The following is a 25,096-nucleotide window of genomic DNA, read 5'->3' on the forward strand; positions in this document are numbered from 1 at the left end:
AAAAGATTTTAGAAGAGAAAAGAATAAGGATTTGAACAGTCACAGGATGTTCTCTTACAGAATGGCAGAAATATTTATCTGTGTAGAAGAGTAAACTTGGGTTGGAAAAATTTCAAGAGTTCCAGGGAAAGTTGAATTTCTTCGTTACCTTCAAGGAGATACATGCAGGAAAACTATTGAAATAATATACTGCTAGAAATATTCTATTTAAAATGCTACCATGTCGGTATTGGTTTAGTGTCCTGAATGTCATTGTTAAATGGGGTTAACTTGTATGAATCTGAAAGAGTTCAAGATTTTCTTGTTTCTAAGTAACTTATGCTTGTGTGATGTGACACTACTGTTTTCAGTAGATGTGCAATTCCAGAGGCAGGCCATCTGTAGATAAAGGCTTGATAAAGTTACCCTTCCCTAACACAAATACCTTTTGTTTGGAAATAGAGGCAATTTCATGTCCTCCCATTTCCACAAACTGGTGAAAGAACAGTGTATTTTATGTATTTACAGTGGAAACTTAGCGCTAGAAGCAGAGCACATTCTGATTTGCAAAATGCAGATGGATGATACTTCCCTTCCGTGCTTCCCACTGGATAACACCAGGTCAGTGATTATCCCTGGCTTGTGCCCTCCCTGGGCAAGGTGAGCAGAGCCAGGTCCCTGCATGGCCATCATGGCCAGGTAGGTCCCTGCAGCGGGAGCTGAGCCGGGCCCTGCCCTGCAGTGCCTCCGCCCTGGCCCTGGCTGTGCTGCTGACAGGAGCCCTGCCAAACAATCCTCTCAACAGGGAGTTTCAACAGTGATCTGAAGCCACGGTATACAAGTGTCCTGAGCACGGATGATAGAGTCTTTTGTTTATTTGTTTTGTTCATGTTACAAAATAGAGGTGGTGGAAGATGGTATTTGTTTTCTTAGTGTTGACTCAGAGTACCTTTGCCATTAACCACAGTCCCAGCCCAGCCTTTTCTGCAGTGCTCACTTGTCAGCTTTGACCATGTTCCCCAGAGTGAGATTTCTCCTCATTTTATAATGAGGAACAGGACATTCAGGTTTTTCCATGTGTTGCCACCAAAACCAATATTACAGCCAGACTCGGCAGCCGTGATGGCAGCACACAATAATAACCATCCCACATGCGATTTAGATTAACTGCTCTTCTGTTTAGTTCATATAATGCCTCAACAGCATGATCTGATTTGCTGTTTTCACATAATCCATCATTAATTCTTTGAGTTACAAAATGACATTTTTTAGTAGCAGATGGAGAGAAATGGGCTCCCCTACATTCAGAAGGGAACTTCACTTTCTCCAACTTCACTTATGTCGCTTTATTTATCTGACTTTTATTTTAAATGTGGTTTCATTTTACAAGTATGAGGATTTGGGGGAGCGGTAATGCTTCTATTAGAAGTGTTGTCTTTAGGGCTGCCTTTCAGCATAGGTGGAACTGAGTAGTAATCAATGACCACAGGCCTCCAGCTCTGAGGGCAAGGGAAGAGAGATGTGAGTGTTTTGGCAGCATGCACAGATTTCCTCCTCCTCTATCTGAGGAAAAATGCTGTTGTGGCTGCCAGAGGAAGCTTTTGGGCTTGTAGAGGACAGCTGTGGCACTCACATGGCTCCTGTCAGTGGTGGCAGCAACAGGAATAGGAGCTGTAATCCAGAGCTCTCTTACCTCTGGCAATGTAGGCAGGCAAGTAGGAGCAGTTCTTTGGGGAGTCAGAATTGTTTCCAGCACTTGGAAAAAGAGGGGAAAGGCAGTAGAGGTAGAGAGTTGCATGGAGATGGGGCAGGCTGTCTCCTTCCCAGCCTTTCCAGGCACGACAGGTGCAGAAGCTCTGCACCCATTCTTCCCCAGTCTATCAGTCCTTTGCTAATTGTCTTCCCCTGTCTAAAATCTTTTGGTCCTTGCCTGTTCTCCTCCCCTTTTCTCCTTATAGCCTGTTGGAATCTTCCCTGCCTCCCTATGAACATTACTCTGCTGTTGCTGAATTGCATTTTGCCACTCCATGAATGAGAACAAATTAAACTACTTTATCTCGATCATTTGTGCAGCAAAATGCAATTTGCTTGTGTTGCTGCAGGTCCTTGAGTCAACTCTGTTGTGGACACTTTTATCACTTTGCATTCTAATCTGCTGAATATCTCAGATCCTCTTGCACTGAAACAAAATATGGGTTTAAGACAGACTTTTTAAAAATCCAGTTGTGTATTTATGCATGCACAAACCCACAGTGATATACATGTCCTCATATATGTATGTACATGTATGTACCTCTATAATAAATAAAAAATACATAGCACATTTGGAAAGTCCACACCTAACTTGCTAATGTCAGCTACAGTTGATAGACAGCCAAGTCAGACTCTTTTTATAGTCCATTTCTAAAATGAAACCATAAATTTTAAACCCAGGCTTCATCATTGCAGAGAAAAAAGCTTTTCCAGCCTATTGATGAAATATAACATTTGATAGGATTTATGAGGCCCAGATTCAGGAGGATAATTTGCAGAGCACTTAAAGCTCCTTTTTCCTGCCCTTTGCCTTCCCTCCTCTCAAATACACATACCAAAAAAAGCCATTAGTAATGAAAAATTATTAAGGAAGATTTTTCTTGATTCCATACAAATGTCAATTTGTGAGAGAGAAAGAGGAAGAAAACAGTTGCAGGAGCTCTTACAGTAAAGGGGTCTAAGTAGAGCCAGGCTGATTGTATGAGAGGAATACTGGCTTTTACTGATAAATACACAGTGTGATTATTTGCTGTAATACAGTCATTTGTAATGTGTCTCTGTGTGTGTGTATGATTTTTAATAGTACCGGATGGAATTTATTTTTTTATCACATTGAGATATTCACAAACCAGCCACATAAAGTTAAAAATAAAACCAATACCCAGCTTCTTGGTATCTTGATAAAGTTTCCTTCTGGCTTGTATTACCAGAGTGATAATTTCAGAGGAAAAACATCTTCTGTAACTTGTGATCACAGTATCTGTCAAATGGTAGGAAATGAAGAAAACTGCCAGACAGTGTCAGATTTATTAACAGCTCTAAGAAAACTAAAATTAATGCATTTTCTCTTCTTTGATGGGTTGAAATGTCCATGTGCTGTACTTATCTTAATGGACAAGTGAAGGAAGTAGCACTCATCAATTAAGTCTCTCATTAAGCTGACTACAGCTTAATCTGGAGTACATGCAGGAGTACTCTGTGTGTACCAGGCTGTTCCCTCAAAGGTGTTGTGGTTGTTGTTAAGGAGTGCTCATCCTGCAGGTGCCAGGAGCAGCCTGCTGGACCAGGGAGAATGCAGTCCTATGGGGCAGGAACGGGGACAGCAATGGAAACAGGCTGTGCCACTTGTGTCTGGGGAGCTGCTGGCCTGACTTCATTGGAAAACTATATTTCCACGTGTTGATAACCAATCTTCATCCATTTGGATTAACACTGTCTATGTAGGAGGTGTGCTGAAGCTGAATTTTTATGGAATCAGATAACAGCTCGTTTTTTGTGGGGCAGGGAATGTAGCTGGGAGGAGAAGATGACAAGGGGTTGTTTTGCCTGTGCAAAAAGTAAAAAGCAGCAGATACTCTTCCAACATGAATCTATAGTCTTTCCATATGCTGGAATGGGGTCTTTTCATTTTGGAAAGGAACACAGCCTAGTCTTATACCAGACTGTGACTTTTGCCACCCCTTGAACAGTGACAATTTAAGTTATAAGATTTAGAGTACTTCCCACGCACATGATAGAAACTTGGCTGCTAACTTCACCAAAAGTACTTGTCCTGAGCTGCCAGAGCCGATACATGTTTTTCCAGTAGCAGGTTCTGGCTGCAGGGACCAGATGGACTCCAGTTGCAGGGATGAAGGATGAGGTAAACAGGGTGTTCAGTGGTGATCAGTGTTCCCAGGGAGAAGAAGGGTGAGCTGCATTCAATGCCCTAAAAAATGCCATGGGAGGGTAGGACAAGTATCAGAACAGAGGAGAGGCTGGAGCATCTAGAGGATGAGGAGAATAAAGGGGGGTGCTGGGCCAGGCCATAGTTGTGGACAATTTGTGGATGCTTCAAAGTAGAGAGAAGTGTACAAGTACTGCAGGTTTGATGCTGTTGGTGTGTCAGACATGAGCACCTCATCTGACCCTTGGATGTCCCATGCCACCTGCAGCCCCCTCCTCACTGGCAGCTGCTTTGGGAAGTGCTTCTGGGAGATGGGTCTCAAGGAGTGCTGGAAGGAGACATGCTGACCTAGGTGCATCAGGGGTGGTGTTTCTGTGCTACAGCTCTTTGTGGGACAGAGATTTGCTTGTATGGGAAGCCAATAATGAGTGGAGGAAATTGGCATCCATGGCTGAAAGATAAGGAAGGGAAAGACTTCCAAGCATCAGGATGAGAACAGAGAATTGAGGCAGCAAGACAAAAACAGATGGGAAAGGATTGGTAAGGTGTGTCTCTAAACATGGCAGTTGAAAGCATATGAGAATCATTCTGTAGAGGCAGAGGTGAGCCTGAACCAGAACACTTGTTCCAGCACTTCTGCGACTCCCAGCCAAACACAGAGAGGTAGGTTTGATTTTGGTATGCCAAAAAATGGTTCTGTAGAGTTTGAAGATTCCATTATTTAAATTTTACATTTGAATTTAGCATTTTTCAAAGCAATTACTGAAAAGGAGTAGGACTTACCTTCAGTCTTAAACACTTCTGTTCTCCAAGTGGAAAAGCAAGAGTAATTTCCTACCAGAAGTGCAGTGCAGTTGCAGCTGTAAGAAGGAGCTAGAACAACAATATATGTCCAGGAGCTTCCATTGCCTGCAAAATGCAAAGCAATGAAGTTGCACTGCTAACTTGAGGCCTCCAAGTTCAGAAACGCTTCTCCAAAATGCAGTTTGGCTTATAAAGAGTTCAATTATATTTATGCAGCGCTTGTGATGGAAGTGGGTTGAAGGAATGTGTGCTCCCTAGTCTGTGAATGCAAACTAATTAACAGTGGTCCCAGGACCCAGCTGCACTGAGGGAAGTGCCTGAGGGGGGAGACTGCTGGAAGGGTAGATAGGGTGGCCTTGGAGGCAGCAGAACTTTGCAAAAATCCATCTTTCACTTCAGCATCTGTCACGGTTTTTGTTGAGCAATAACCACAAGCTAAATTTGTCATATATAATTCCAGAAAGAAGTCAATGGTAACTGATTTTGATTTTTGAGTGTGTTCCCGTGAAATTGCTCAAATCTCATTTGTAGTTTGGAAATACTGCCCTATCAGAGAACCAAAATGAATTTACCTTCAGGGTTGTCCCCATGGTAAGATTATCATAAAATTTTTAGCCCCATGCACTATTATGGTGTAGAAAATTTAGCTGTCTGTTTCTTTTGCACATCTGTTAAATGTTTCATGTGTCATTTTAGTATATATTCTGAATAAGTGAACTTCAGATCATGGCACTGGAGTTAGGATGTTCTGAAGAGTGTGTATGGATTATACCCCTCTGCAAGAAGCCCCATGTGTTAAAAGAGTCATTTGAGCACACTCAGCAGTGCTTCAATTTGCTGTGCCTTGCATTCACAGCTAGTAAAACGAGCTAGAAAAAATTTCACTTGTTGTCTTTGCTTTTCCTTAGCTTGTAGTTGGAGTGTTAAATGCTTTCTGTATAAGGCTTACACGCTTCACCTTGCATGTGCCAGTGGCTTAATAAGAGCATCTGCTGTCTTTCTGTAGCAAATCTGATGATTTTTCTATGCACGTATATTTAGTTGTGCATATAAATAGAATCCAGGCACTGTTAGATGCATATGAAAGTGAACATCAGATTGAAATGGTAACATATGAGGTTTTCTGCAGTTCCATTTATGAAGTATCAAGTTAAAAACAAAGCTGTGAAGTAGCCAGAAAACTTTTTATTTCTGCAGCCAAAGGCATATGCTTGTACAGCCTAACATAATTAGGTCCCTGATATGTTCTTAGAATGGTCAGTATTTCATGTGTTGTATCATTGTCTGCAAGCTGTCTTTTCATTATGGTTGGGCTTTTACACAGCAGAAAGTAGGAAAGCACTGCTCCAGATGTCTGGCTCCTTTCACCGACTTTGTTGCTGTCTACAGCAAAATTTGAGTTTCAACTCTACAGAGCAAATTCTCTTTGAATCTTTGGATACCCTTAAACAGTATAGTACTGGAGTATGTGTAAATGTCTACAAAGTGCAGTGATTGGAGTGGCTGGTTTAAGAGGAGCTATAAAATGGTTCCAGCTGGAGTGCATTCTTGAGGTAAGCTCAAAATGCACTCCAAATTGTCAGCACACTACTGAGAAAAAACACAAGAAACAAATCATCTTTAGCGTGCTTTGCTTCCTTTAATGCACATCAGGATAGTGTAAATGAAAGCTGGTCAATTTTCAACAGTTTGTGTAAAATTGTCCCTAGGTTTTGCTTCTGTACTTCAGCCTTTGTGAATAAATGCATTGTGAATAAATGCATCACACAGGGTTGTAAGGATACCTGTGCATATTTCTGTGCTCAAAAGGCCATCTATATTTCAATAAGTATTGTGTATCTGTCCATTAATATTTATATGGAATGGAGAGCTTTGGTTCTTGCAATTTTTAATAAACATTGATGGTGTTACTAGTTTATACACAGCATTCAATATGCTCCATCAAAATGGCAGCTCTAATTAGGTTCCTTGAATTAGCTAATGGATTTTGAGAAAGATAGCTTACAAAGCTCTTACAGCTGTCCAAGATATTCCTGCCATGGCAGAAAGACAAAAGGCCGCTGCAAGTTACAGATTTGAAAGTGTTAGAAATGTGGCTGACAGTTAAAAAAGATAAATTACATTTGTATTTTTTTCCTGTAAAAGTCCTAACACTGGATTAATGTTATCCTTGTAGTGACCATTTATTATAAATACCCAAAAAAAAAGCCAACTTTATAGTAAGGATGTATTTTGGCTCTGAGAGCTGTGCTCTTCTTTGATGCTTTGCACATATTGTGAATTCTTTTTCATTTTTAAAATGTAAGCTATATATGTCACAGAATTACAGACACAGAGAACTACTTTTTTAGTTGAGGTTGAGTTGTCTACCTCCTCTCTAGCTAAGCCAGGTATTAAAAAAGCAAACCACATAGAGGATTAGTTGCTGCCACTCTGCCAGTGGCATAGATTGGCACGTATGTAACAAAGAGCAGTTGATACATTCTCTAGTGTGAAACTTGGAAAAATAATTTCTGAGAGAAAATAGATGGTTACTCCGGGCTTTGAAATTTTCTACAAATTATGTTTTACAACATGGGCAGTGGCATCTACTGTGAGGGAATTCTTAGATTCTCAATTCTTCTCTCAGAAGGGAGAGCAGAAATGAAGTCTGCACTGAGTAGTCACCTTCTCTCCATCCTGCTCTGTCTTTGTATGTGGTAAAGAGAATTCCGGAGGGACTCATGAATGGCTAATGAATTGGAAGTTTGTAAAGTAGTTATTATTTCAGTTTTCGTGATAAGTTTAATCAACAGTACTGCAAAAAGCAATAGCCTGTAAGTGAAAAAAACCTAGCTGCCAGTTCCAGGCAGGTGTGATAGTTTTTAAGAAACAGAGTTACATTTCTACACTGGAGTTTAGCATTCAGCATTTGCTTTGTTGGATTGTTAAAGCTGCTGTAAATGGAGGTTGGAGGGCTGAAAATCTGCTCTGTGTTGATGTGACCTATCTATTGTAAATGCGCCAGCTGCTTTACATCAGTAAAGTAAAATACCCCCTCCCAAGCTGTGTTGTAATACAAAGTGCCAAAAAAGGCAATTTAAGTACTTTGCCGCGTAAATCCAGATGAAATTACCTTGGAGAGAAGGCCTTCAATTATGCCTAACACGTGACTTCTGCATGATGGATAAAAGGCATAATTGATATCATCTTTAGTGAAGAAACCAGAAACTGTTGCATTGTCTAGAGGCTACTGAAAATACCAGGAAAATCTGTTTTCCATTATTTTCATTGTGTATTGTTTATAGAGAGTTTGGTTGTTGTCAGCAGCCGAGTCCCTAATCTCCCTGCTTTCCTAGCCCTTCAGAGACAAGTGCACATCTCACATCAACAAGACAGCGGTAAACTGGTCTCATGCCAGAAAGAGAGATTGCCATTAACCCACCCGAACTGGAAAGGCATCTTTTTTTATTATTAGTTAAGATCTGGTGATTGCCTTCTTTGATGAGGCATAATACATTTAGCAGAGAAAAGGGAAAAAAAGACCTTTCTTTGAAATAAAGATGACAATCTGGCTACAAACAAGAAAATGTCTGCCTTTTTCTTTTTCCTTTCTACTTGATTGCAAAGAATGTGTTTCTGTTAGAGTAGCATATACCATATCTACTTACAGTGAAGTTAAACCTCAGTGTGCCAATTTTGTTTCCATAAAACAACAAATTAGGCTATACCTCCCATTATACCTGGCCAGCTGTAGTCAACTATAAGTTATAAAGGAGCATAATAGAGATGAGAAGTGGCTGATTTGAAAAGATGATGCTCATTTGAATGTCTAGGCCGTCTGCCATGACAAACAGGAAAAGGTGTTGGATGTCATGTGAAGGAAGGGAAACATTAAAGGTTGCCTTGTGTCAAGCCACTGAGAGATATTTTATAAACAGTTTGGAAAAACTGAAAGTGATACAAATCTGTTCGTCTCAATCTTCAAATGGGTCTTTTGAGGCTTCTGTAAACATATTGTGAGCTATTTGGGGAAAGAAAAGGTTAATGACATTGCTAATTCATATCATGCAAGGTTTTCTTTCCTTCTTTCTTCCTAATGAGTCTGTAGGAACCTGAGAATATCATCTTCTCTCTTTCCACTAAGCTCCTAATGTCAAGAGGTCAGTAGTGATGTTACAGGGTCAATAGGACTCAATTTACTCCAGACAAATGGTAGTCATGTGCTGCCCTAGGAGGCTCTGACCTTTCGGACAGGAGTGGTTGTACTGCTTTTATGTTCGCCTAAAGAATTGAAAGGTGACAGCGTATGTTTCACTGAAGCACAGTTGTGAGTTTTTAAAATATTGTGAAACAAATTAAGATTCTAGGACTTTAATATACAGTGTAAATAGCTTGTTCAGTGTAATTTGTTTTTCTGTAGTTTGTTTATGATTCTTTATATGTATTTATGTACCTAGAGAGAAACACATCTGTCTAACGCTGTCTCACAGTCAGTCCATCTATGCAGACTTTCTCAGACAGTCCTGCCTAAATGGAACAGGGCTCAAAGTCTAACTACCTTTCAGAGGTTTACACGAGAGTCACTTTGCACAAGAGTCCAAATCAAGTGTCCTTGTAAAGCCCCTCTGCATTGAGAAATACAGTAGTTGTGCATACATCAAATATGTTCCTGCCCACAGCAAGAAAGCAGGTGTTGTGGAGACCAATAAAGCCGTATGCACAGTTCCAGTTCCTAGAAAGATGTCATTCTTAACTTGGGTCCTCAGTGTGAGGTGTGTGTAGCCAAAACCTGGGCTGACTTTGGCTGAACAACAGAGGTGTTTCCTGAACCTGCAAGGCAACACCGATGATGTCAGCAAGGCATTTCTGATAAGTTGTTCCTTGCAATGCCATTTCCTTACTTAAGTGCATATGAAAAGAGCAAATGTTCATTTCTCTCTAAAATCTCTTTCTCATGGTGGTCACAAAGATGAAAGCTGAATTACAGTAGAATTATGTTCTTACCACTGATTTTCTTTTTATCACTTCCCACTATTCTTTTTATTCCTTCTTACTATTGAGGTTGCAAAAATATCTTCATGCAGGGTAGAAATGCAAGGGCTGGAACTGAAAGAGAAACTTACTCAAATATTTATTTGTTATAACTTCAAAATGGAAGTTTTATCTTAAGTGAAAGATACTCTTACATGCTCTGTTGGACACCCTTATACTGTGTATCTTTGTAGACCACTGTGTTCCTTTTAGTATGTAAAAGTTTTGTTTTTTAGCAGATCATGAATGGAAGATTGTCCATTCTCTAGAGTCTGTGAATCACGTTTTGTCTTGGATTTGTTTGCTAATGGAAAATTCTCTAAAAGAATAATTTTCCTTTTTCTTCTTTCTTGTTTGCTTGTTTTGTTTTATTTTAACTTGGAAGCACCAGTTGTTTGCTTAGGGGACTGACAGTCAGCTCGGTGAAATCGGTGTTTGAAAGAAGTGGCTGGCAAAAAAGCCCTGTGCAATATCAATGTGTTTAAGAAAACCACTGGAAACAAAATGTTTATTGCATCTTTAAATGTATGTTTATATATAGCTTTAAGTGGTTCATCTTACTCCGTATGTGCAACACTTGTTTTTAATTTTGTGTTATCAAGAAAGCTGCAGTAAGAAGTCACTAATTTAAAAAATGGCATTTGAACTTGAATGATGGAAATACAGATTAGCAATTCAGAGGAAGAACACAGAGGATATTTTACTGTGTAAAACCTGAGCCATACATATTAAATACTGATTATGATGTTTTAATTCTTTGAAAAAAAAACCTAGTCTGTCATATCGAATATATAATATTATTGCTATGGTGCTTGTTCATCTCTCTCTTCTGAGGTGATGGGGTGAAACTTGACAGTCATATTTTACATAATATGAGAGAGCTTGAAGCTCAGTCTCTGCTACAGAGGCTGTTTGGAAGCCGTCCCTTTGCACTGGCAGTGGGCAAGGTGGGCACTGTGTGCTGCTTCCGACAGGCACGGGGAGGGGAGGGTGGCTTCTGAAAAAGCCCTTGCAGTGTATGCAGCTTATTGGAAAAACTGTTGAACTTTTCTTCAGTTTGTTTATGGCTTGGGATTTTGGACATGTTTTTTACTATTGTTTGAAATCAGCACCTGAGTCTTCCCAACTCTTTTTGAAGTTTCTCAGCGATTCATTCCTACACACAGACATTATTTTAGAACTTCCCAGTGTCAGCTGCTTGTGAATCAGTCTCCTTATATGTAGCATAATTTCAGGAAATCATTCTGAAAACAACTGGAAAATGCTGAGTGAACAGTTCTCTCACAGTCTTGTGACACAGAGAAGTCAGTGAGTACATTAAATTTTGGATCCTGGGAACATGTGATGGTGGGGGGAGAGGTAAAAGTGTGATTGCATGGTTCTCTGAAGAACATGTAGCATGGCTCCAGAGCCATGTCCGGGAAGAAAGTGTGCACAAAACTGTGCATATGATGAGGACTGTAATATTTATATCTCCTCAAGGAGAGAGCACTGCATTAAATGTAAAGCTACTGTAAAAGAAATCTCTCTGCTGTACTTACCAGGCTTGCTGAAAAGCTTCGGTAAGTGTCCTTAATATAAGCTGACTTTGATTGGAGTATTGTTTCTAAATTTCTAGTGAAAGCTCAGGTTCCTTTACAGTATAAATAGTCATGCATCTAAAACATTTGAACTGGTATTCATCTGCTGTTTCCCTGTCTGAGAAGCACTATCTGATCAAACCAATATTTTTTAATTATGTATTTATAGGCAGATGGGAGAATAGTTTACAGTCAATGTATGATCTTCTCTGCAAATCTTGGAATATTGTGTTCGGTTTTTTTTAATATTGCCTTATCAGTTTCTTTTTTTTATTACTGATGACTTCATTCTGTTTGAATTCAATGCTTCAGTTTCTTTGGGGTAAACTAATAGATTATGTATGCGATATTTGCACAGTGCTGATTGAATTCATCTGGTGAGTTTGAATGTGGTTCATATATTCACATAATTGTCAGGAGCCAAGTTGAAATTCAGAGCTGTTTCATGATCATTGCACAGGGCATCATATTTATCTCACTTTACTCAGGAGTGGGTAAAACTTTCATGGTAAGCTAGAATGCAGCTCTTTCAACAGCCAATGTCTTTTACATTTGTGCCTGTAAACCAGTGGAGAAAAATAAATTGTGGAGCTTTAACTGTATCCTAAAAATATGAAGTGGATGTACTGACCAACCCTCTTCCTACCTGTTCCCTTGACTTTGGTAACAATTTCTGAACCTGCTGGCCATTTTTGACCAGTCTTGACAGGTGACTTGATATTCAGGAGATACTGGAACACAAAGTTTCACTAAGTGCAAATAAGCAGCTGCTAGAGAGGCCTGGATGAATGCTCTTGCTGGGGAGAAACACTGCAGTGTGAGCTGTTATCAGACATGAGAGAACCCACAGGAGAGAAGCACAGGAAATCAGACTTCACGGAGCTGCTTGTTTCCACAGAGATTATGCTTGTGTTTTCACACTAATCCAGATGGATAACTTTCCATGTGCTGCTATCTTTCATTTAAATGTTCCTACTCATTCTCATGGTTAGGGTTTGTAGTTTAATACTGCGTGGCAGAGGTTTGCCAAAGCAAAATCTGTCAGGCCCTGTCTTGTAATATGTGTAATCAGCTTGAACTCTGCAGCACCACTTCCACTCGCTGGCTCAAAGGGTTTGAGCAGAAGGAAGTTCACCTACAGGACACCTACAGTCAGTGGAACACAGGCTCCTGAACACCTTTCAATATATCAATCTCAGATTTAATTTTAAAAGGTGGGAGGGAATACCCGATGTATGTGGTATTATAAGATTGTCTCTTCAGCCAAAGTGCCTGGTGGTAAAACGTGGATTAGACCACTGGTGACAGGTGCTATACAGTTTACAGAGACCTGCAGGAAGCCAGATTGGTTGGAATCAAGCTAGACTTATTGCCTGTATTTCAGCGTTTCCCTCTGAGCTCGTGCTGCTTTGGGCAATCTTGTTGGCAGAGCAACAGGGACAATACTTTGGGCCTTATCTGTATGTTAGCAGCCTTCATTAATGAATACTTTATCTGTATTCACAAGTAATGTCAGGGGATTTCACAGGTATTGTAGCAGTCATGAGCTATGGACCAAGCTTCACTTTTCTAAGTGATAGTCTCCATTAGCTAGACCTCAGTTTCAGTGTTTTGCAAACTGGAAATGGTTCTCCACTATTTGACAAGAATTAATGGAAGGAACCAGAGGCATTTATCTATGGAAGGATAAAGGTGAAGAGGGAATATACTTTTTTTTTACCCTCTGTAGTCCACAGAGTTTGTGCAAGCTTTCTGCACTGTCTTGGCAGATCATGAGAAAAATTTCATGTGCTCTGGAAGATTTCAGTAAATCAGCCAGAGAAGCTTGAAACCTCTGGGACTTTATATAGAGTGGATGGATAACTTAGGCTTCAGAAAAGGAAGTAATTTGATTTTTCATGGAAACATACAGATGCTGCAAGTAACCATTTCCAATCATAACTGCATATTCAGTTGCATTTGCAGCCTACGTGGAATTTCTCTTAATTGGTAGTTAATTTCCAACCAGTCTAGATTGCTGATACATACTAGAAACTAAGTATCGTTGAACTGATGGGTTTCTGTCCAATATTTTGTATGTGCTGTCCAAATTCAATTTGCTATGCAAATCCTGTAAAGGGTTTCCCTAGATGATGACATACTCATAGTGCAGCACGGTGTAGCAAGATGCTCCACTGAGTCTGTGCACATGTGAGAAAAATCTCTCTCTGTAATCCACTGATGGTGAGGCAGAGTTAAGGTTGTAGATTAAGAGAATATACAGTGATGTGCTGCAATAACAATGGTTTGACTTTAGGAGAAGCCACAAATCAATTGTGTAATTAATAATTCCTGTGAATGCAGTAAATGCTACTTAGCCATACACTCAGTACTCACCCCCGTGCTGACTACAGCAGGGCTGGAAATATCTGCAGGAAACATTTAATTTATTAATTTTAAATATGAACAAGGTTTTTTGAATTCTTAGCCATTTTCAGGATTTTATTTAATAGTTCCTGATTATAGCTTGAGCTTCCGCAGTTGTACAAGCCCAGCTGTAAGATTTCAGAAGATGCACTAGGGTCAAAATCCACAGAAAGGCATGTGTTTAACTTGATAAACTAAGCAACTCCACTGGATTTACCAGAGCAGTTTGCAGTGTGTGCAGTTCTGCATACAAGTGAGTCTTTGTGGATTACTAAGTGAATTACTGTTTAATTACCACTTTAAAACTATGGTGTCAAGATTTAATAGTGTGCTTTCCCATCTCTCTTGCCTAGCCTGGATTTTCATGGTTGATGTTTGAGTTCTTTGTATAATTGGGAAGGAGTTTGAGGGTTTTTTTATGAGACAAAACTTTTCTATGCTTCTCTGTGAATAATAGTTTATTCTTTACCTAGAACATATGTAATTTTAGGGAAATTCCACATTTAGCATGGCAGCAAAACAAAACATTTTTTTGTCAGCTTATCATCATCATCATCATTATTATTAAAATATGATAGTCATTTATAGCTGCTCACAGGAATGTTAAAAGTTTTTTTTGTGCTCCCCCATCTGTCTGCATCCATCTGTTGTCTCTTGTCTTGTACTGGAATTGCTAAGTTCTTTGGACAGGGACAGCCTTTTTTAAAAACAGGAATCAAGTTCACAATTAGCAGCTTTGTCAATATAAGAAAGCAAAAATTAGGCTGATACGGGCCAGTGGGAACTATGCAAATCAAGAAAATCAAACACAATCCCTTTGTCTCGGGTCTGGCAATTCTCTATGTGTACCTGGTGTCAGATCAGTGTGTTGACGGGAGTTTTATTTAGCGGTTTTTTCCCTCCAGCGGCTGCACAGGCGGTGGGAACGCTGATCGCATCCAGAGGCTGCGGCAGGAGTACCAGCAGGCCAGGCGGGAGGGATTGCCTTTCTACGAGGACGACGAGGGGAGGACGCAGCTGCCTGACTACGACCAGCGCTGGGTAGGTCCTCAATGGGATCCAAAGTGCTTTGACAACACTCAGAGGTAGCAGAAGGTGCTGATTTGTTTGTGTTCTCCAGAAATCCCGTATCAGTTCAACGGGAATTTAGAGAGTTCATAGAAATGGAGAAATCCCTAATGCCAGCCTACCAAATAATACTGAGAACTTGGCTAAAATTAACTCGTCCATTCGCTGTGTTTGATTTAGGCCCAGGTTTCCTCCAGTAAGCCTGAGACAGAGTCACTGCCAAACTTTGTCGTGTGTGGTAGCCTCAAGGCTTTTCAGGTGGATTTACGGTACTCTGGCTGTTCATCCAGTGATTCTCTGGGCTAACAAGAGCATTAAAAGAGCAGCCTCTCGCTGTGCTTAGCTAGAAAGTGAGAGGGAGGAAACAGAGACATGCCTGTCCTACCCTTCCTTCTGCACATGGGACAGTAGCAATCCGGCCATGTTACATCCTTTGTAACTTTTATTAAATGAAAAATGTAATAATTTGCTCCCCTGCATCAAATTTCTTAAAATATTCTAGGCACACTATAGAACTGTTATAGGCATGGTGTTCCCTGTTTTATATCTAGGCCTCACACTACACAGAGACATATTATCTACCCCACTGCTGAAGAGTAACCTATAACCTGTAGAAGTGCCAGAGATCAAATCAACAGTGCCAGATTTTTGAATGTGTTAAATAAATGCAACAGCCATAGTCTATGGGTACTCAAGAGCTCTGCCTGAGCAAGTTTTGAACTTGGACTCTGTCTTTTTAGAGGTAATTATAATCAACCCACATTCAAAAATGTAGCTTTGATAAAATGTAATTTATGCTAAATAAAAAAATTTAGTTTAAAAAAAGACAGAATTATGTAAAAATCTTAAGAATCTATTCTGAAGTTTGAACTAACATTGGTTTTAATGTCTCCAAACTATTGGTGTGAATGCTGAACTGAAATCTGCAATGACTGCTATAGTATAAAAAAATCCTATGCAAGAGTAGACTTTATCGAAATCATAGAGAGATGCAGAGTTAAAAGGGGTGTTTTAACATAAATTATCATATATATTTGTTCATTAACTCCAAAACTGTTGTTGTATATATTATTCTGATTCAATTACCTAAAGTGTCATCTTCAGCAAAATAATTATTTCCTTAAAGCAGTTAACTTTAATCCACTGCCTTAAAATTTGTGACCCAAATTTGTGAGTCAATGTACCTGCCATTCTTCTTCTGAATTGCTTTTGTAAACTAAAATAAGAATATGCATCAAATGTGTCTTCCTGTTGAAATTCTGTGTTGTGATAAGTGTCCTGACAGACCTCAGACTGGGTCAGTGCTACCTCTTCAGCAGCCTGAGGATTTCTACTTCTTATCTGAAACTGGTAAAACTTTATTAATGCTCAGATGAGGTTGAGATTTATGATACAGTGTGGTTTCACAGGATTCACAAAGGTTTTCTTCTAGGTAATCCTCTATAAGCCTTTCTTGTTAGGTATAATGCCCAGAGATTACTAATTTGCTTTTCCCGTGTGGCCTGTTTTCCTGAATCAAAGCACCTGAAAGGGTGCCTAAAATACCTTAATCATTAAATGATTCATAATAGTGGCACCAGGATTGTTGCTTTTTTGTCCTTCCAGTGCAGAATATTTGTAAACAGTTTTGTTGTGAGGAATGGCAATCTGCTCAAAAATCGGAGTTTACCTTGAGGGCTTTAGTACTCTGAAATTTGTTGCTGCAACAGTTCTTCTTGTTGAAGTAGTTTATAAACTTGAAAGACTTCTGGTCTCTTCATTACAACAATATCATCCATTGATCCATCCAGCTGTGCTTTCATAGGAAATGTCTTTTAGTCTGGAAAATACTGCAGCCACAGCTTGCTGTCTTTCGACTCATGGCTGAAAATTCTGCTCCTGCATGTAGTTTTACCCTTAAAATACCTATGTTGCAATCTACAGAGACAGAAAAGAAGGAGCAAAAATATAATAAAAATATTAAAAATTTTTTTAAAGTCTCAAAGCACCTTGCCAGGAGAGTCCTCAAGGTAGCTTTGAAGCAATGCCATCATTCCCACCTCGGGCAGCTGACCCTCAGCAGTGCTGTGGTAACACAGATTGAACAACAGCTGATTTTTTTCCACCTTTACCTATCAGGGAAGAGATATGCTGACTAATTGCAGAATTGCAAATAAATAAAAACTTACTCCAATCTTCAGGATGTCAAGTCTTTTTAAAAAAGACAACAAACAGCTGAGGAGGAGGAAAACCTTCTGGTAGAACTTTTCTTTCTTCCCACAGGAGGTTATAGCACCAGGGAAGCAGCTGGAAAAGAGATGCTGGGTCTCTGTATTTTTAAGACTTTATTAATCCTTTCCTTACTTTTCTCACTCAACTCTTTTACCTAAGCCAACTTTCCCATAAGATGTCTTTCTAATGTACAGCAGCTGCTGTAATCGCTTTCCACCATCTCATGAAACGTGCAGATAAGTTGGGAAAAGCAGAGGATAATTTGAGAAGACGCTATCCAATCACAAATCAGCAGCCTCAAAAACGGACCATGAGTCTTGTCCTCCAAAATAGTATCTGAGAACTCATAAGCCAAATTTCTATCTGATAAAGCTGACATTGACAAGTGGCCTTTAGCTGACACTGTAATGGGACAGAATTTCTAATAGAAGGGGTATTTCTAACAATCTACTTTTTTTAAGTGGGATAAATCAAGTTAAAGTGCAGAGCCGGCTGAAAAGCTAGCATTGTAAGGGAAAATGATCTCATGACAGGCAATTGGGATCCATAAATGTTTTAAAAATAAGGTCAAAAATTCATTTTAAATAGGCCTGCTATTCTCTCATCATCTATTCCTCCCCCCCTGCATCCATTTTCCAATTCTCCTCTGTTCTTCTCATTTGTTGCTGGATGAATTTTTTGCTCTCTTGCGCCTTCATTCTGCTTTCTCTTCCCCACAGTCTATTCCTTTTCTTTTTGCAAGAAACTGAATAATTCAGTTTAGTGTGTCTCCATAAACAGACAAATTTATATAGTACTCTCTCTGTGGAGCCAGACCCTTTAAAATTCTTTTCCAGTTTCATTGTGCTTTGGTTTGTTGTCAAGTTTTTCATCCTTTGGACTTTCTCCACCCCTCCCACCCCATCACCCACCCCTTCTTTTCAGGTTTATAACTAGGATAAATGATAAACCAAATTCTGTATGGTGGATCACAAGGCTTAAAGTAAACCTCAGCTAGTTAGCCAAAGGACAGGCTGATAATAAGTATAAATATTGTCTAGGAAAATGAATGCCTTTTGTTGTCAGTGTAAAATGAGATTACTCTAAAATTTTCTGACATCTAGGGAATATTGGGATGTATCAGCTCTAAAAAGGGTTTAGGCATGTGCATACATGCTCATGTCTTAGTGGGACATCAGATATTCAAAGCACTCATGAAGATAGCCAATAAAAACCTAATCCAGGTCTCCCGACTGAGGCAGATGTTTGTGTACTATTGTCATAGCTGCAGTATCAGTCAGACTCTGAAAGAGCTGTGTAAGAATAAGCTGCAAGAACTTAGTCTCTCTAGGAGCTGGAAGGGTTTTTCACAGGCAGTCTTTTTCAGGGCTTTAGAGTCACAGCCTAACAGCAGATCACGAGAAATAGCTAAGGAGCTGTCAAGAGAAAGCCATGCAGTTAGCATCTGCACTTGTATTTAAGGGCATTTAAATAATGAGGAATTAATCATCTATTTGAGGATTTACTTGGATTGTCTTACAGACTTTGTACAAATCCAGTTACTTAAAACATCAATTCTTTCCTTCAGGATGGCAGTAAATCCTTGAAATTTTATCTTTTTTATGTACATTCAAGGACTACATGTAGCACCAGCCACACTGGAAATAGTTCTTCACCTGTTAGTGACCACAGCAGCTTCACCATTGAGAACCTTGGGTTAACTGTTTCTAAAAGACATTTCCTTATTTGCAGATAGGATTTGCAAGCTTGTAAATAACCTAAAGATACAAGAAAATCTGTCTTTGGATACTGGCTGTGAACATTTCAATTGAAACAAACCTGTCATGTACTGAGTTTTGTCAGTTCCCAGTTGAGAGTAGGAAAAAAGAATCATGCCTGTGTGTGTTAAAGGCCACGTACTTTATTGTGTGCCTGGCAGGATTCCAAGCCTAAAAATCAACGAGAACAAAGAAAGGAGCATTAATAACTGCATTATTTTTCCATAATGTGTCAAAGGGTTCCGCGCTTTCTTCAGGATGAATAAGGAGCTGTTTGTACTTTTCATGATCAATTAATTCCATGTTCAGGATGTTGCATTTCAAATAGGCTAGGTTCCTAAAACACACAAACGTTTGTGTTGGACTGTGGTTAGAAACCAGAATTCCAACTTCTAGAATAGTAACATTCCTGTCTTCTAGCGCAATGGGAGAAGCTGACAATTTTATGTGAAACCATATAGCAGAAACTGATGCAAATTCCAGACTTTCCGAGTCCACAGATTATTTGTAGAAAACACTAAATAAAAAGAAAATAAAAAGAGAAAAATACAATAATATATTTAACATATAGCTGCTTTGAAAAATAAAGTATTTGTTGTTAGAATGCTGATTAAGAGAGTACTCAAAACATTTTATTAGACTGTACAATTAACTTACTGATCAAGAACTTTTTATGGTTCAAAATTATCCCTGCTTAATGAAGCTTTCAGACTGGGATGTGTTGTACAGAGCTGTTCTAACTAAGCAGAGTGATTTTGAAATTTATAGGCCAGCTTTTGAGGGTAGTTTTGGGGGGAAATTATTTGGGAGAAATCCCCGCCAAACCTCATGTGAAAAATAAACTATTCCAAATGGCACACGCAAGGAGAGCCAAATTCAATTCCTTTAATACTAATAATAAAGAGTGACTTCTCTAACTTGTTTGGAATCATTCCTACTTATACAAAGGTTAGATTTGGCACAGATTATCTGAACCAGAGGAGAGTCTGAAATGTTCATGTCTTCATGCATACACTTTGTACATGCTCTCATTTACCAGGGGAAACAGTTCTGGTGCTATATGTCATCTTATCAAAGCTCATTGGTACTGTTTATACCCTGCAATATTATGTGAATTCCAGAAATTCATTGTGCCATCTATTCCACGAGGTGCCTCTGCATACAGCTGGGTTATGTTGTTTTTCAGTGCAGGGGGGTGATTCTGAGGAAGACAAACACTAAGCATTTCTCATATTTCATACAAGCTGCGGGAAGAAATCAGACAAAAACATGCAGTGCTGCCAGGCTGTGGCTGTCCTTGCAGGCTCACAGTACTGAGAGATACCAAATGTGCCAGCAATCATGTCCCTTGCAGTTAGGACAGGTTCTTCTGATGTTGCCCAAATGGAGGATTTGAGTGGGGCATTGCAGAGATCATGACAGCTGCCATGGATCAACTTGATATGATATGAAGGGCCCTAGAGGTTTTCCATTGTATACATTTTGCTTAATTTGCCAGTATGTTAAGGGAAGCAAGAAACAAATCTCTAACTGATAATTATATTGATGAGGGGAGTCTGTGAGGAGGTAATCCATGCAGTTTAGTATGCTGAACAGTTACTGTGTTTGAGCATATAGCTCACAGCTCTGCAGCTTTTATCTGTTGGCTTTTTATTATGTGGGGTGGGGAAAATAGGCACAAATAGCCTTTCTGGAGCTAGCTGTAATCTGGATTGACTGCAGTCCTCAATAGTAGCTGAGTATTTGCAGTTTGCTTTGAGTTTGGCAAGCTCCTGCCAGTATAGGCTTCAACAAGTTTCTGTCTCCTTGTTGGTCACTCTGTAGACAGGGGACAGTGTGGCCACTTTCCCTGAGCATGCATGCACCCTCTGCCAAATCTCAGGCCAGCATCACATGGGGAAGCTGGAAGAGGACTGAGATTAACACCGAGCCTTCCCACGTGGGGCTGCCAAAGCCAGTGCTTTGCACCCTGAGCTTTCCCTCCCGTACTTAGCCTCAGCGATGCTGCTCTGTGACACCTTGGTCCTGACCCCCAGCAGCTCAGTGCCCATACACCAGTAGAATCAGATACAGCTGCTCCTGACAGACTGCAGGGGAAGGGGGAAAGTAGACTTCCTTTTAAACTGACCTCCTCTTCCTCAGGCCAGTAGTAAGAGGCCTGCTTCAACTTCTGGAAGGGGGCCCCAGTTACACCACTCATTTTTTAATCACAAGACAAATCTGTTATGCCACTGAAATTCATGTCTGAAGCTAAGCATGCACTTAGGTATTTATTGGATCAGGCCTGAAATCAGGCTTCAAACCTGATCCCCTTCAGGCACAAACTTTGGCCATTACTACCAGGTATCCGGTGCATTTGTCAAATAGATGCTGACACGGTTGACTTCTTTTTCAATTCTTACAACCTAATTTCCCTGGGTCATGTTCATGTTGAGTGTTGCTGATTAAAAAGAAATCTCCTCCCTCAAACATACCTATGATCCAAAGAGTTGCCTGGCTACTGTTGTCCCAGACAGCACCCCCTTTCCTGAAGATGCTGGTCACTGTCCAGCTCCACCTGCTAGGGATAATATCCCGCTAAGACAGAGAGTGGTTTGGAGAAAGGACTGCAAAATTTGTTCATTTAACTTCAGGGAAAGCAGAATGACCTCAGTACAGCAAACAGCGATGATTGCCCAGCGTGTGCAGGACTTGAGGGTCAAGGGTTGAGCTTGAAAGAAGCTGGGTCAAGTAATACAACTATGTCATTGAGGCTGTTAGAGAGCCCAGATCTTGTATTTGTTATAGTTAAGTATGTGACAGAAGCCAACTGAAATAATGGACTTTTCATTACTTTTGATTTCTGGATTGAGTTCTTCTGTTGTATAACTGTGCAGCACTCCTCATTCCTGCAGTGCAAAATCTGAGGTGGAGGCCTTGTGTCTTCCTGAGTTTTGCTGAAGTTCCTTGCTGCAAAATGCATTAGCAGAACCGCTTGTTAAATTCCATCCTTGGTGCAGCCTTCAGCAGTCAGGGTGTCAGTGCTCTGGCTGCACTGTTGTCTTGCAGTTAGAAAAACACTAAAAAGTTCAAGATTTTTTTCACAGCCAAGGTGTGAAAAGTAATTAGAATGTATCACTGGTGTTGGGTATTAGCAATTATCTGTGAATATATAAAGGCCCTATTTTTCTCAACAAACAGGCGACATTGCTATAATTATTTTAAATTAAAAAGAAAGTCAGTGATTCAGACATGGAGAGATTGGGTGGATAACTTTATTAGTTCCCAGTCTAAGGTCTATAGTGCAGATGCTAATCTAGTATCAAGACTGCATTATAATAAAGTACAAAATATGGAAAAAGAGAACTGCATTTACCCCATAAGGCTGGTGCTGAACATAACTTTGACTGTTCTGCTCAAGGCCAGCTCTCTTCAATGATCAGCTCTAAGTCTGACTCTTAAAAATGCTGGGAAAGGGAGCACTAGTGTCTTCCTTCTTGCTCTGTACAGAATCTGACTGGAACACATTCCTCCTATCAAATGTGCTGAGTTTTGAGAAGTTCTGCAAAAGTTAGTAATCAATTTAATCTTTGTTTGCATTTGGTTTTTTAAAACTTTTTTTTTTAAACGTCTTTAGTGTTCTTGCTTGGTTTAGTAAATTTAATTTGTAAGCAGAAATTTCCCAATGCAGAATGGTTTGATTTGATTTTCTTGGAGTGTTTTTGAGACACTAATCAAGGGATTTTTTATATTAAACAAGTGTTTTTGATGATAAACACTAAGAATGCAAGCACAACACATAGTTCTGCCTGTGTTTTTGCTGCTTTTGCTTCATTAAATGGCCTGACTGTTGTGTTAAATGTCATGTTGCCCAATATTAAGTAGTGTCACTCCTGCTGAATGGTGGGTCATAAGTTCTGTATGATAGGAGTTATTGAGTCTTCTGTAATCCAGGTGATATTGGAATGTCTGCCTTGCAAGCAGAAATACAAGTTCTGACCCTGCTGCCTCCAAGGGTGTTCTGCTGCTCAGGACACATAATATGTGAATAACCCAGAGTAGCACAGATTTCATAAAGTAGTATATCAAATTTAGCATGTAAGTTGTGAATGCATACAACTGAACAGCAGGACTGGTATCTCCTCTACAATGCAGTCTGGTCACCAGTTATAGGGCCTTTCTAGATTAGTCCAGTCATCCACTTCTTGCTAGGCTGAAATAATGATTGTCAACATTATGATTGCAAATAATGCCCTTCTGTGTTAGGAATGCCAGTGCTGCATGTGACAACAAACAATGGCAGAATCTCTATAGGAACCCAGACCCTAGGGAAGCCTGGATCAGATTATTCTTTCCACCATCAGCTATTCCAAGAAAAGTCAGAGTAGCAGATACCTAGAGTGAAACTTTGAAGTTACTGTATGACTCAAAATGAAGGGAGTCACTTGGATTCAAGAGTTTCTTGTAATGCAGTAAGCAGTGTTATATTAAATTATATTCTATAGATCATAATTTGATGATAACTTCTTCACAATAAGATAAAAATTTATAATTTTAAATACTTGCCTGTGCCTTCCATCCCTAGTCTGCCATCATCAAAACAAAGTCATTCTGACAATCTAAATTCACCCTTTCCTGTACAATGATTATAGGGGAATTTAGCAAAATGCTATCTAGTGATATCCACCAGTGGATCAGTATGAACATTTACATTTGCGTTTGAAGCTAATTTTTAATGTATTTCTCTTAATTTGCTAGGAAGATACTTGTCAAGTTAGCAATTAAACTGTAATTTGGTCACTGAGGTGTTTACACGGATTAATAGATCTCTCTCTTAAGCGTATGCTCCTGGGTTTGAAATAACAGCTATACTGCATGGTAGCATGACCCCACTTGAGTTTCACACACACATGCACAAAATCAAATTCCATCACATTTTAATGCAAATTTTACCTTTGCAAATGATGGCCTGAAAAGAATGAGTTTCCATGGTAACCTTAGGGAACACATAACCTGTTTATCATAACTTCTCCATGAAGCAAGACAGGGGGTGGGGAACACGCTTTGATGTCAGCTATATTTTTCTGCAGACAGCATTCTGCTCTACCATATATAGAGAATTTACCAAAATACTTGCATACTGTCCTAAATGAACTTTTCTGTTCTTAGAGACAAAAGCAGCTGTATGGAATAACACAGGAGGTAACTGCAATAGGCAATATTCAACTTAATTAACTGACCTTTCAGCTCCTGTCTATTGTTTGACAACTAGGTCAACATTTTGAAAGACCAGTCAGAAATTAATAGTTAACAGATTTCTTCCATCACTTTATCTTTTCTTGCTTTCCCTCCATACTTTAAACTTAGCCCTCAGGTATCCCTGCTGCCTTTCAAAGCCACTTTTTTTATTTTTTCTTGTTCTTTCACTTCACTGCTGAAAGTACTTTTTAGAAAAATGCCTTGAAATATCTCTGAACTCCTACATTTTGGAGCTACCACGGAAAAAATATATTGATTATACTTCACATTCGGTGCTGACTTTCAGAGTTGAGGTGGTGGCTCCTGGAGCTGCCATTAGCAAGAGTGAGTTTGATGGCTGTGAGCATCTGTAAGGTTGTATTTTTCCTGCAGATGCACAGTAACTCCTGGCTAAAGGAAAGTATGTCTGCAACATTTTTTTTAAGGTCATTAGGAGTAAGGAACAGATGTTGAGGTTTTTCAGAATGCTGCTTTGAAGTGCCACTTAGGAGTCAACTGACAAGACTGACCCTATAGGCAGTGATTTTTGGGATTGGAACACAGAGGAACCATTGCCCACAGTTACCCATCTGGTATCCATCTGGTACCAACAAACAACAGACAGTACCAAATCACAGAAAAACTGTACCAACTGCTAAATTGGTATCAGCAAGCAAAGAAGGTCACCACCCAACAGCAGTTGCAAGCAGGAGAAACAATGTCTGTAACATTTACAGACTGGTATCTGAAGATCCTGAGGAAGCTGATGCCATAGCATATGGAAAGCAATCCCTGTCTCTAAGCCCACTTATGCTGATGTTGTTTGCTCAGGATTAATCCAGGTTTGGGGAGGAAGTTTGGGTTTTGCTTGTTTGGGGCTTTATTTTTGGTGGTTCTTTTTTTGGTTTGGCTTTTTTTAGGCTGCTTTTTTTTTTTTTTTTTGTGTTGTTGTTGTTAACCACATTGAATTTGTAGTGTGGAGAGCTTTTGTTGCGATGCCATTGAGAGAGCGCCTCTCTTTATTGGCATCTATGTTTAACAGGATTAAGGTGGATTTAATACCCTGTGCTACAGACTAACCATTCAAATTGTAGGAGTACTGTTCCATAGTGGTGTCAAATCACAATGGAAGGAGTTGAAGT

At 39.6% G+C, this 25,096-nt stretch overlaps 1 protein-coding gene across 5 annotated transcripts in view; it reads left to right on the top strand.

The window, feature by feature from the left end:
- PARD3B (par-3 family cell polarity regulator beta) overlaps positions 1–25,096 on the top strand; it is a 394,980-nt gene that overhangs the window by 329,039 nt on the left and 40,845 nt on the right. For all 5 annotated transcript variants that reach the window (XM_030277633.4, XM_012574931.5, XM_030277632.4 and 2 more), the window contains one exon: positions 14,607–14,742. In XM_030277633.4, the coding sequence (XP_030133493.3) occupies positions 14,607–14,742 (136 nt within the window). The remainder of the gene's footprint in view (positions 1–14,606; positions 14,743–25,096) is intronic.

The sequence above is a fragment of the Taeniopygia guttata genome, chromosome 7, assembly GCF_048771995.1.
Source record: "Taeniopygia guttata chromosome 7, bTaeGut7.mat, whole genome shotgun sequence".
In the NCBI taxonomy this organism is placed as follows: Eukaryota; Metazoa; Chordata; class Aves; order Passeriformes; family Estrildidae; genus Taeniopygia; species Taeniopygia guttata.